Genomic DNA, 14,301 nt, shown 5'->3' with positions numbered 1-14,301 from the left:
GACAGCAAGGGTTACACCAATACACAAAGGTGGTGACCCCACAGACGTAAACAACTATAGGCCAATATCAAACTTACCATTGCTATCCAAAATCTTCGAGAAACTCGTGCACAAGAGATTATATTTATTTATAACAGCACAAAGCATACTCAACTCCTGCCAATTTGGCTTCAGAAAAAATAAAAGCACAAACAATGCAATTGTAAAAATGCTAGATCTGCTTTACACAGCACTGAAAAATAAGGAATATCCATTAGGACTTTTTATTGACCTAAGAAAAGCTTTTGACACCGTAGACCATGGCATCCTACTCCACAAACTTGACCATTATAGTATAAAAGGCCATGCACTTGCATATTTCAAATCCTACCTTACTAATAGGTATCAGTATGTCACCATTAAAGACACAACTTCATCAACACGGCCACTTAATACTGGGGTGCCACAGGGAAGTGTCCTAGGTTCCATGCTCTACCTCTTATACATCAATGATATTCCCGATGTATCAAAACACCTGAAACCCATTCTCTTTGCTGACGACATGATTTATGTCATCTCCCACCCAAATCTTGCCACACTCAACACCATTGTTAACGAGGAGCTACTAAAAATATCTACTTGGATGACAGGCAATGAACTTACACTTAACACTGACAAAGCCTTCTATATTATGTTTGGTAACAGAGCAGGTGTTGCACAACTTAACATTAAGATCGACAACACTCTTATTGCCAAACATAATGAGGGCAAATTCCTAGGCCTGCACCTCGACAGCAACCTGACTTTCAGTGCCCATATCCAACACACAACAAAAATAGTGTTCAAAACGGTTGGGATCCTTTCCAGGGTATGTTACTACATGCCACAAACAGCCCTTCTCACACTATACTATTCACTCATCTATCTCTACCTCACCTGTGCTATTTGTGCTTGGGGATCAACTGCAGCAACTCATCTAAAGCCAATAATAACCCAACAAAAAGCCGCAGTAAGAATAATCATGCAATCCAATCCCGGGCAACACCCCCCCCCCACTCCTCATAGATCTAAACTTACTCACTGTACAGAACATCCACACTTACTACTGTGCAACCTACATTTACAGAACCTTAAATTCCAATATTAATCCTGACCTAAAACACTTTCTTGATAGTTGTGACAGGACCCACAGGCATAGCACCAGGCACAAAAATCTCTATGACATTCCCCGTGTCCGGCTAAACCTATACAAAAATTCAATGTACATAAAAGGACCTAAATTCTGGAACACCGTACCTGAAAACTCTAGAACTGCAGACACAATCATCACTTTCAAAACTACAATTAGAAAACATCTTATCTCCCTGACACACCCCACTGTCAGCTAACTACATGAAAACCACCTATTCTCTTGTATCATATCCACATAAAAAACAACCTAGACCTTCCCTTGATATCTGTGATTCTCCACAATTCACACTGATATTCACCCAATTGACTATAAACATAGAAATACATAATAAAACTATTACCAAGTGAATCTTAAACTAGCCATAAGTTTGCCTGTGATACTCCAATATAGGAGCTTCAATAGAAACTATGTTTTGTTCCAAGACAAAACCATTCACATTGCTAAATTTACAAACTGTAATGTAGTTACTTAGCCTTAATATCACCAGTTATTTTCATATAGTCGGACTTGAGTCCAGGAAATGGGAAGTACAATGCCTGCACTTTAAAGGAGGGGTTTGGGATATTGGCAGTTTGGAGGGATATGTTGTGTATCTTTATATGTGTATGCTTCTAAATTGTTGTATTCTGAGCACCTCTGCAAAAACAGTGATAATGTGTGAGTGTGGTGAAAGTGTTGAATGATGATGAAAGTATTTTCTTTTTGGGGATTTTCTTTCTTTTTTGGGTCACCCTGCCTCGGTGGGAGACGGCCGACTTGTTTTATAAAAGAAAATTTACAATTTCTTGGTCTTATATGATAGAATGGAAGATATATTACAGAAATAGAGATGATTTTGATTGGCTTTAGTACTGAAAATGGCTTGAAACTGAGCCTAAAGTAGCAGAAATGTTATATTTTTGCTGATGTTCAAGAGTAAACAAATGATGTCACGTATCTAATACGCATCAGCTAGTGGGTCTGATATATGTTCATGAATGTAATGATATTATTTATATAATTATTACAATATTGCATAACAGTAAATCTTCCATTTTTTGGTGTGAATAAAAATTCATTATGCGCATAAAAAATCAAAATGGAATTCATTTGTAAAGCCTGAAAATGTAACCTAATGAACAGAAGAAATGTTAGTTTAGTGCCAGGAATGTCTGCATTATTTATTCTGGACCCTATTTTGAAATTTGAATATTTTGAACTTTGTGTTAAATTTCCAATCACTGTTGGATAGTTGAAACAGTTGACTGGGCAATTTCTTGTGCTCACTCAATAAAATAGAAGTAATACTAGTGAAATAGCTAAGAATTTGGTTGACTGAAATAATGTAATTCACCTAAAATGGGAGTCAAAGTTGGCAAAATCACCAGTGCGTAAGTATTGCTGCCGCATCAAAGTTCGCAAGAGCGTAATTTCGTCAGTTTTCCATAAAATTTTGCACTTTTTGTTTTATTACCTTCAGAGAAAGATTCTCTACCATTTCATAAGAAAAATATTTATTTTTTTTTAATTCTTGGACCCTAGCTGTCACTCTGATATTTGGCCTCTAGACTCTCAAAGGGTTAACAGTTGGAGGGTAATCTGAACTTTGATGTCAAACCATTTCTGGCAAGATGTACTGTGATTGACTGAATGATAGTGAATGTGTTTTGCATTAAGTGAATGTTTTTATGTATGTAGTTATGTACTGTAACATTGCTTATGAGTACTTCTGTGTATGTTGTGTCTATAAATTTTTCTTTTTCTAACAGTCTCTCAGAAGTGCACATTTGAAGGTCAAGACCTATGCCACTGGGAAATAAAGGCAAATCAACAAAGTCTTATTCATGCTCCTCAAACTGACACATTCACGTATGTATTAATACTTTATTCCATTGACAGGTATGTTTTCAGTATTATCAATTCCTAACTAAATTCTGATGAAACAGGGGCGCTGGGTCTAGGACGAATCTTAAATGAACTCATTTATCTTAAATGAACTCATTTATCTTAAATGAACTCATTTATTAACATAGAGAAAATTAAGCAAAGTGCACGAATTTTCTGATTCATTCATTACTCCATTTTCTACTGTTTCATATTTATTTTTATCTAGCTCACCTTTCAATATAAGCTTCCTCCATGCATCTAGCTTGGGCAGGTAATAGTATGAGAGACTTACACCACAACAAACTGTGAAGGATAGTAAACTTGTTTCATCCCCTCATAAAAGTTCCACAATCCTTATTTTGTATATTGTACAAATATTTCTTCATTTCTGTTTAAACTATATTTTCACTTAAATTTTATCATTTACTATTTTTTGGAATAATGATGGAGTATATACAGCCTTTAGCTGAGCTACTGTATTAAGATATATGTTTTGTTAAACTGTAAGATGCTTATAGGAAAAATTACAAAATTTAATGTAATGTGTTGCTTATTTTTATTTTGCTTTTTACAAATCTTTTCTCTACAAAACTAGTAAGGCAATTTATTAATCATATTGCAGTTTGTTTATTAAGGCTTTTTTTCATGTATAAGTCATTTTTCTGTATTAATTTTGTGTCTTAAATACTAAATAGAAATTTAATTTTTGATGCATCCTTACATCATTAGGTGGAAGTTGCTTCGTGGAGAGGATCCTGTAGATAATGAAGAACAATTATCATTTAAGCCTGATGTGGATCATACCCATGGAAATGGCTCTAGTTATTTTGTCTTTACCTCGGCTTCTGAAGGACAATATGAATCTGCAACTGATCTTATGACTACCATTGCCATTGGTGAGTGTGATTGAAATACTGTAGTCCAAAACTCATCTTGATATTCACATTACATATATACAGTATATGGAAAATATGCCAGTTCATCCAGAGGAGATGAAGATATATGCACATTTTCTAATCTCTCATTCCCAACTAATTTAGGGTGACCTCATTCCCCTCCTACGCCCAAAAAACTGAAATACATTCACCCAGTCACTGTCTTGCCAGATGTGTACTGACATCACTGTTCAGATGACCTTCCAGACTGCACCCCCCTTTCAGTTTCCTTGAATATCTTGATAATGGGTGATTTTTTATCAGCAAATTTTGCTGTGATTAATAAACAGTTTTGGAAAGAAGAGATTGATGAAGTGAGGTATCCTGAAGAGAAAATAGACTTGGCAGCTAAAACAGATACACGAAGATGTTAAATGTGCCTGTGGAGGTACTGGAAAAATAGTGATGATATTTTGAAGAGTTCAGGTGTTATTAACCCTTTGACTGTCGCAACCCCAATTTTTAAACTGTCTCCCTGTGTCACAAAGTATTTGAAAAAAAAAATTATCTTTTCTCACCAAAATGTTAGGATTAATTTGCTGAGTGTTTTAAGCCTAAAAAAATTTTTTGCAGTCAGTACTTACCGAGATCTAGAAGCATGAAGTTGGTAGAACATGAGCCACGTATGACAACAGCGGTGAATGCTGCTCACCCGGTACACTTATATTTACTCCCATTCGAAGGTTTCTCGTATTTTCCAATATTTTTTTCCAAGTAACTTATGTGGCCTGTGAGACCAAAGTAAGGTGCAGTGTACATATATACACTCATTGTATGCAACACAATAACTACCCAAACATTATCATTATACTGTTTACAAAACTTGTTTATGCAAACCAACAATGCAAAAAAAAAAAATTTATTACCATTGTTCTGTAATATATATATAATTGTACAGTCACTGCTTATTAACCCTTTCATGGTCTGTCCCGTAGATCTATGGCTTTACGTTCAGGGTCCAAACCGTAGATCTGTGCCAAAATTCTAGCGGCGTCAAATTTAGTGCGAGAAGGCTGGTAGGCCTACTTCTGAGAGAATGGGTCTGGGTGATCAGTGTGCACACTATAGAAAAAATATGGACGCCCGTATGGCATTGTGGGAACGCCGGCAAAGTAGCTTTGTTCATCGTGCCTGGCGGCAAGGAAGCTCTCACTCCCCACTCACTCTCTGGGTGAATTCTGACTCTCCTCTTCACAACGTACAGTTCTAAGACTGATGGAAGTGGAGCTGAAGAGGATTTCTATGGTTTTGAACCATATGGTTCCATTATGCCATATGGTACAATGGTACCATATGGTACAATGGTGCCATGCCATACAATGGTATCATATGGTACTATGGTATCATATGGTACAATGTACCATATGGTACAATGTACCATATAGTACATTGTACCATATGGTACATTATACCGTATGGTACAGGGACCCTAATGGAAATAAGTCTGTCTGACTCTTTTGAGTTATCCTAGGTTCTCCAAACATATGCTGCTAAGTATGATATTCTATGTAACTTTATTTGTGTATACCTAAATAAACTTACTTATGATACCACATGCACTTGGATAAGTTTATTCAGGTGTACAGAAATACAATTACATAGATTATCATACATAGCAGCATACGTATAAAATCCTAGGATAACCCAAAAAAGTCAGGGTGACTTATTTCCATATGGATCCCTGTATCAGTACCATATGGTGTCCTGTACTGTAAGGTAGCCTGTACCATATGGTACCCTGTACCATATGGCACCCTGTACCATATGGTACCCTATGCCATATGGTACCCTGTACCATATGGTACCCTGCACAATATGTTATCGTCTACTGCGTGGTACCCTATAACATATAGTACAATGTACCATATGGTACCCTGTAATATATGATACCGTGTACCATATGGTCAATAGGTGTTGGTGGCATGAGACACCAGCCAAGACTGAGTGAGTGGCGACGCAAGCTAGCTACTGACTCTGCAGTTTCCCAAGACAAAGTGCTTTGTCATCCACCTCAAGGAACATGTCGAGTTCCTGTACATTTGTAAATATATAATAGAACATTACTAATATACAACATTTTTGCATATTTTTGTTGTAAACTATTGTAAACAAAATAATAATGAAAATATTAGTGTGTTTATTGTGTTGAATACAACAGTACCATACGGTACAATGAACCATATGGTATCATTGTACTGTATGGTACAATGTACCATATGGTACCATTGCACCATATGGTACCATTGCACCATATGGTACCATTGTATCATATGGCACCATTGTACCAAATGGTGCCATTGTGCCATATGGTACCATTGTATCATGTGCCATTGTACCATATGGTACCATTGTATCATATGGTGCCATTACACCCTATGGCACCATTGTACCATATGGTACTATATGATACCGTTGTATTCAACACAATAACCGCACTAATATTTTCATCATTTTGTTTACAATAAATTTGTAAACAAATTTTGTAAGCAATATAATGATAAACAAATTAGTGCAGTTATTGTGTTGAATACAATGAGTGTACACTTATACAATATACATTATACTGGTCTCACAGGCCACAAATGTTATTAGAAAAAGAAAAAAATTAGAAAAGAAAAGAAAAAAGTATAAAAAACGTAAAATAAAAAAATGGGATTTTGCGGAAGTCACTGATGTTGCCACCACCCGGTCATTTTGGGTCAACTTCCTGCCGCTGTATCTCGGTAAGTACTGATCAGAAAAATTTTTTTGTTTTATTACCTTCACAAAAATATTATCTTTAATTCTGTTAGATTTTTTTTTTTTTTTTTTTTTTTTTTTTTTTCAAAATTTCTTGGACACTGGGGCACCACTTCAAATTTTGGCCTTGGACTCTGAAAGGGTTAATACATCAAACATGGTGGCTCGTAAGATGTATATATATGACCGAAACAGTCAAAGGGTTAATAAGGCAATAACAGTGCAGTAATTGCACATATGGTCATTAAGTGAGTTGCAATGAATACAAGAAAATTGAATATTCTATTAGTTCATGCTATATGGCTTTAATAAGTTTGGTATAGAAAAATTACAGTTTTGAGTGCCCCAGCATAATGCTGTGACGAAAATCGAAGGCCTACCACACAGGGGGGTCTTTTTTCGTCAGTGCATTATGCCGGGTAGCAGCTGACCTGTACATGTTTGATTATGGGTAAAAGGAAGTCTTTAACACCTGAAACTATAGCTCAAATAATAAGGCTGGGCAGCAGATGAAAGAAATAGTGGAGAATGTTGGTGTGTGTGAGCATTCATTGAAGAACTGGGTGCAGCGTTTCAAGGCTGGTGGTGGTGTCAAGTTACCATCTGCCAAACCTCGGCCTGGCCCCTCAAATAAAACATCTGTTTGTACCTTAACTGTGTTAAAGAAGCAGAGAGTACACCTAAGATAACTGCTAGAGAATTGAAAGAAAAGAACCCACATCTTCTCTCAGGGGTATCTGTAAGAACTGTTAACAGATGTGTGTCAGAACTGGGCTACAATAGCCACCACCAGGTTAAGAAACCGATCCTCTCCAAGCCACAGAAGAAACATAGGCTGGATTATGCAAAAAAATATCTTCACTGGAATCCTCAGCAGTGGTCTGAAGTACTTTGGAGTGATGAAGCAACCTTCACTGTCACCTGTAACCATGGGGGACATGTGTACCGGCCCAGAGGTAGTGACCCGCTAGGCCCACGCTACACCTGTGGGACCACTAAACTTCCCAGATTCGGTCATGGTTTGGGGGTGTTTCAGTGCTCAGAGTATTGGTGAACTCATTGTGCTTCCCAAAAGCCAGTATATGAACCAGTATAATTACTTGGAGTTATTTTGTGACAATTTACCTGAGGCGTTTGACAAGTGTGGGGCTATAGCTTTTATGCAGGACGGTGCACCATGTCATACCTCCAAATCTGTAGTTCAGTGGCTTAAAGACTGTGAAGTGAGCTTCTTTAATGACTGGCCAGGCAATTCCCCAGACCTAAACCCTATTGAGAACCTTTGGTCAATAGTGAAACGAAGTTTACTGGGCAAGGATATCAGTTCCATCCCACAGCTGGAGGCTGCTTTACATGAGGCATGGAATAATATGCCTCCCCAAATCCTCAAGAATTTGTGTGAGAGTCTTCCTACATGCAGCACCAAGTACAGTGGAACTTCGGTGTATGAGCAGCTCCCTACTTGAACAAAGCTCAGTACTCAACCAAACAAATACAACCTGCCAGAACTTCGCTGTAAACTATTTTGAGTTTTTTCGCGTTTTTTGTTTTTTGTATTATTTGTATAAATAAGTCGCCATGGAGCCTACGAAGATTAGTGATAACAGCCAACCAAACAGAAAATTGGTTGGGAAGAACTTGTTCGATACTCAAATGGAGCAGCACTTGAACAGCCTTCTGGAATGAATTAAGGTCGCATACCAAGGTTCCACTGTATTACAACCTCAGTAAGTGTACAAATATTTATTTTATAGTCATTCATGATATGTGTTTGTGTTTTGGTACATGTGTGGGGGAGGGGCAGCATAATGCTGTGAAAGTTTATAATATTGAGCAAATGCATGTATAGTTTTTACATACAGCATCTCCTCACTTAACGACAGAATTGTGTTCCTAAGACCACATCAATAAATGAATTCATCAGTAAGTGAGGAGCATACTATAATGGTAGTGGGTTTGTGTCAACCATCTTTGATATTGTTTTAATGTCACCTTTGCTCCATTTATAACATTTTTAGTATATTTTTAAATGTTTATTCAGTAGTGTACAGTATATTGTAATAAACAGAATAGAGAAAATCAGCTCTAATATACATTATTTAGGTATACATACTAGACAGAGAGCCCATCGTAAGTCCGAGTCGTCGGTAAACGAGTACAGCACTAAGTGAGGAGAGGCTGTATTTATTTATGATGGGCTAGGATAGGTTAAGGAGATAGTGTTTTCTAACTGTAGTTTTAAAAATGCTAGCTGAGCCAGTGGTTCTGGAGATTTCTGGCAGAGAGTTCCAGATTTTGGGTCCTTTTATGTACATTGAGTTTTTGAAATGATGTAGCCTGACACAAGGCATGTCAGAGATTTTTGTGCCTAGTATTGTGTCTGTGGGTCCTATTGCAACTGTCAAGAAAGCACTTCAGGTCATGATTTATATTAGAATTGATTGTTCTGTAAATGTAGGTGGCACAGTAGTATGAGTGAATGTTTTGCATAGTGAGTAGGTTTAGGTCTTTGAAAAGTGGGGGAGGAGGAGTGTTGTCTAGCTGTGGATTGTGTGATCATTTACACTTCAGCTTTTTGTTGGGTTATTATTGGCTTTAGGTGGTTTGTAATTGTGGAATCCCTGGCACAAATAGCATAGGTGAGCTAGGGGGAGATCAGTGAATAGTATAGTGTAAGTAGTGCTGTTTGTGGTACATAGTATATTTGGTACATAGTAAATTTGTCCATCACCACTAATACCATACCTGAGGAGGTCAAGGAGGCCAGAGTTACTCCTATCTTCAAGAAAAATAGTAGGTCTGATGTCAGCAACTATAGGCCTGTTAGTATACTCAGTGTAATATCCAGAATTCTAGAGAGGATGGTGTACTGTTAAGTAGTTAAGTATCTTAATGACAACAACATTTTTCATAGTTACCAATCAGGCTTTAGGAGCTCTTACTCAACCAACACCTCCCTAATTAATCTGACAAATTACATGAGAACTGAAATGTCGATAGGGAACCTCATAGGAATGGTAACCTTAGACTTGCAAAAGGCCTTCGATACTGTCAACCACAATATACTATGTAAGAAACTTCAAGCTATCAGCATAGGTTCCACAGACTGGTTTAAGTCCTATCTTAGCAATAGGAAACAAATTGTCAAAATCAACAAAACAGAATCAGAACCCCTGCCGATAGCATGTGGAGTTCCCCAAGGTAGTATTCTGGGTCTCTTATTCCTATGTTATGTAAGTGACATTCTGTCAGTGTCAAATGCAAACTCCTACTGTATGCAGATAACAGTGCTCTGTTAGTGTCATGTTAGTGTCAGGTAAAGTAAAGATAAAGACCCACAAGATATAGCTAGTGTAATAACACTGGAACTGGAGTCCTGCAGCAAATGGTTAGTAGACAACAGACTATCATTACACCTTGGGAAAACGGAAGCCGTACTCTTTGGCACGAAACAAAAACTGAGAAGGGTAAATAATTTTAATGTCCGGTGTAATGGGGAACCCATCACTTCAGTTTCCTCAGTAAAATATCTGGGAATCCCCTTTGACCCATGCATGTCAGGAGAACTGATAAGGAACAGTGTAGTAAAGAAAAAGAATGCCAGACTGAAGTTCCTCTACAGACAAGCACAATGTCTACCTACTGAGGCATGCAGGACCCTATGTCCAGCCCTTATACAATGTCATAGGGACTACACTTGCTGTACATGGTACTCTGCCTTGAAAAAAAAAGAAAGATAAACTGCAAATCACCCAGAACAAAATGGTAAGATTCATCCTGGACCTGGGTCCAAGAGAACACGTAGGCCAGGATGAATTACAACAATTGGTTATGCTGAATATTGAAGACAGAGTAAAACAACTGAAGTTAAATCAAGTTTATAAAATTTCTCACAAACAGTGTCCAGAATATCTTGCTGCTAATTTTGTCAAGGCTGGGAACTGAAGCAGTCATAGTACACCTACCATCCGACTCACGACCTGCTCGATATACAACCACTCGACTTACGACCATGTTTTTTATGCCAAATTTCTGGGAAATAAACAACTGTTTGTGTTGTACACAGTGTTTATCCTAAACCTTACAGTATAAAATACAGTATTAACAGTATAAAAAGTAAAGTAAAAAATGAAATACCAAAATAAAACAATAAAATAAAGGCATTACAAACATGTGATGTTGATATTCAGTAGTAAGGTTCGACTTATGTCTATTTCGACTTACGACTGGCTGGTTGGAACCAAGCTTGACCGTAAGTCGGATGGTTCCTGTACTAGGGGGAGAGAGCACAGCTTTGTAGTACATACTTCCACTCAGTGACCAGGTTTCAAACACCTTTTATTGTACAGCAATAAAGGAATGGAACAGATTGCCTGCATCTGTCAAAGTCAGTCATAGCATGAGCCAGTTCAAGAAAAGTGCCAAAACGTACCTTGATATATATTGTGTATTTTTATACGTATATACTTCTAAACTGTTGTATTCTGGGCACCTCTGCAAAAACAGTGATTATGTGTGAGTGAGGTGAAAGTGTTGAATGATGATGAAAGTATATTCTTTTTGGGGATTTTCTTTCTTTTTGGGTCACCCTGCCTCAGTGGGAGACGGCCGACTTGTTGAAAAAAAATATATATATATATATTATATACACCTACCATCCGACTTACAACCTGCTTGACTTACGACCACTCAACTTGCGACCAAGTTTTTTATGCCAAATTTCTGGGAAATAAACAACTATTTGTGTTGTACAGAGTGTTTATCCTAAACCTTACAGTATAAAATACAGTACTAACAGCATAAACAGTAAAGTAAAACATGAAATACCAAAATAAAACAATAAAATAAAGTCATTACAAAAATGTTTTGTTGATATTCAGTAGTAAAGTTCGACTTATGACCATTTCGACTTACGACCGGTTTCTCAGAACCGAACTCGGTCGTAAGTCAGATGGTAGGTGAATATATATATATATATATTTTTTTTTTTTTTTTTTTTTTTTTTTTAAAAAATTCGGTCGTCTCCCACCGAGGCAGGGTGACCCAAAAAAAGAAAGAAAATCCCCAAAAAGAAAATACTTTCATCATCATTCAACACTTTCACCACACTCACACATTATCACTGCTTTTGCAGAGGTGCTCAGAATATAACAGTTTAGAAGCATATACGTATAGAGATACACAACATATCCCTCCAAACTGCCAATATCCCAAACCCCTCCTTTAAAGTGCAGGCATTGTACTTCCCATTTCCAGGACTCAAGTCCGACTATATGAAAATAACCGGTTTCCCTGAATCCCTTCACTAAATATTACCCTGCTCACACTCCAACAGATCGTCAGGTCCCAAGTATCATTCGTCTCCATTCACTCCTATCTAACACGCTCATGCACGCTTGCTGGAAGTCCAAGCCCCTCACCCACAAAACCTCCTTTATATTTATATATGTATATATATATATTTTTTTTTTTTTTTCAACAAGTCGGCTGTCTCCCACCGAGGCAGGGTGACCCAAAAAAGAAAGAAAATCCCCAAAAAGAAAATACTTTCATCATCATTCAACACTTTCACCACACTCGCACATTATCACTGTTTTTGCAGAGGTGCTCAGAATACAACAGTCTAGAAGCATACACATACAAAGATACACAACATATCCCTCCAAACTGCCAATATCCCAAACCCCTCCTTTAAAGTGCAGGCATTGTACTTCCCATTTCCAGGACTCAAGTCCGACTATATGAAAATAACCAGTTTCCCTGAATCCCTTCACTAAATATTACCCTGCTCACACTCCAACAGATCGTCAGGTCCCAAATACCATTCGTCTCCATTCACTCCTATCGAACACGCTCATGCACGCCTGCTGGAAGTCCAAGCCCCTCGCCCATAAAACCTCCCTTACCCCTTCCTTCCATCCTTTTCGAGGACGACCCCTACCCCATCTTCCTTCTCCTACCGATGTAAATGCTCTCCATGTCATTCTACTTTGATCCATTCTCTCTAAATGACCAAACCACTTCAACAACCCCTCTTCAGCCCTCTCACTAATACTTTTATTAACCCCACACCTTCTCCTAATTTCCACACTCCGAATTTTTTGCATAATATTTACACCACACATTGCCCTTAGACAGGACATCTCCACTGCCTCCAACCGTCTCCTCGCTGCTGCATTCACAACCCAAGCTTCACACCCATATAAGAGTGTTGGTACTACTATACAGTGGACCCCCGCATACTGTTGGCATCACATAACGTTAAATCCGCATACCGCTACATTTTATCGTCAAGATTTTGCCTCGCATACCGCTAAAAAACCCGCTCAACACTGTTCGTCCGAGACGCGTCTAATGTGTGCCCTTAGCCAGCCTCACATGTTCCGCCAGTGGCATTGTTTACCAGCCAGCCTCCGCGGTAACATCCAAGCATACAATCGGAACATTTTGTATTATTACAGTGTTTCTGGTGATTTTATCTGCAAAATAAGTGACCATGGGCCCCAAGAAAGCTTCTAGTGCCAACCCTACAGGAATAAGGGTGAGAATTACTATAGAGATGAAGAAAGAGATCATTGATAAGTATGAAAGTGGAATGCGTGTCTCCGAGCTGGCCAGGTTGTATAGTAAACCCCAATCAACCATCGCTACTATTGTGGGCAACAAAAAGGCAATCAAGGAAGCTGTTCTTTCCAAAGGTTTAACTGTGTTTTCGAAACAGAGATCGCAAGTGATGGAAGATGTTGAGAGACTGTTATTGGTGTGGATAAATGAGAAACAGATAGCAGGAGATAGCATCTCTCAAGTGATCATAAGTGAAAAGGCTAGGAAGTTGCATGAGGATTTAATTAAAAAAATGCCTGCAACTAGTGATGATGTGAGTGAATTTAAGGTCAGCAAAGGTTGGTTTGAGAGATTTAAGAGGCGTAGTGGCATAGTGTGATAAGGCATGGTGAGGCTGCCAGTTCGGACCACAAAGCAGCTGAAAAATATGTGCAGGAATTCAAGGAGTACATAGAAACTGAAGGACTGAAACCTGAACAAGTGTTTAATTGTGATGAAACAGGCCTGTTTTGGAAGAAAATGCCAAGCAGGACCTACATTACTCAGGAGGAAAAGGCACTCCCAGGACATAAGCCTATGAGAGACAGGCTTACTCTGTTGATGTGTTCCAATGTTACTGGTGATTGCAAAGTGAAGCCTTTATTAGTGTATCACTCTGAAACTCCCAGACCATTCAGGCAAAAGAATGTCCTCAAGGAAAATTTGTGTGTGCTGTGGAGGGCAAACAGTAAGGCATGGGTCACTAGGGACTTTTTCTATGACTGGTTACACCATGCATTTGCCCCAATGTGAAAGATTACCTAACTGAAAAGAAATTAGAACATAAGTGCCTCCTGGTGTTAGACAATGCCCCTGGTCATCCTACAGACGTGGCAGAGCGACTTTATGGAGACATGAAGTTCATTAAGGTGAAGTTTTTGCCTCCTAATACTGCTCCTCTCCTGCAGCCCATGGACCAGCAGGTTATTGCAAACTTCAAAAAACTGTACACAAAAGCTCTGTTTGAAAGGTGCTTTGTAGTGACCT

The 14,301-nt window shown here is 38.2% G+C and overlaps 1 protein-coding gene across 2 annotated transcripts in view; it reads left to right on the top strand.

Annotated features, from left to right (window-relative positions):
* Nucleotides 1-14,301, top strand: part of LOC128698674 (MAM and LDL-receptor class A domain-containing protein 1) — a 696,795-nt gene that overhangs the window by 571,886 nt on the left and 110,608 nt on the right. For both annotated transcript variants that reach the window (XM_070084847.1, XM_070084846.1), the window contains exons 79-80: nucleotides 2,920-3,019; nucleotides 3,767-3,933. In XM_070084847.1, coding sequence (XP_069940948.1) covers nucleotides 2,920-3,019; nucleotides 3,767-3,933 — 267 coding nt within the window. The remainder of the gene's footprint in view (nucleotides 1-2,919; nucleotides 3,020-3,766; nucleotides 3,934-14,301) is intronic.

Source organism: Cherax quadricarinatus, chromosome 14 (assembly GCF_038502225.1).
Source record: "Cherax quadricarinatus isolate ZL_2023a chromosome 14, ASM3850222v1, whole genome shotgun sequence".
Classification (NCBI taxonomy): Eukaryota; Metazoa; Arthropoda; class Malacostraca; order Decapoda; family Parastacidae; genus Cherax; species Cherax quadricarinatus.
This window is presented reverse-complemented; position numbering and strand designations above follow the sequence as displayed.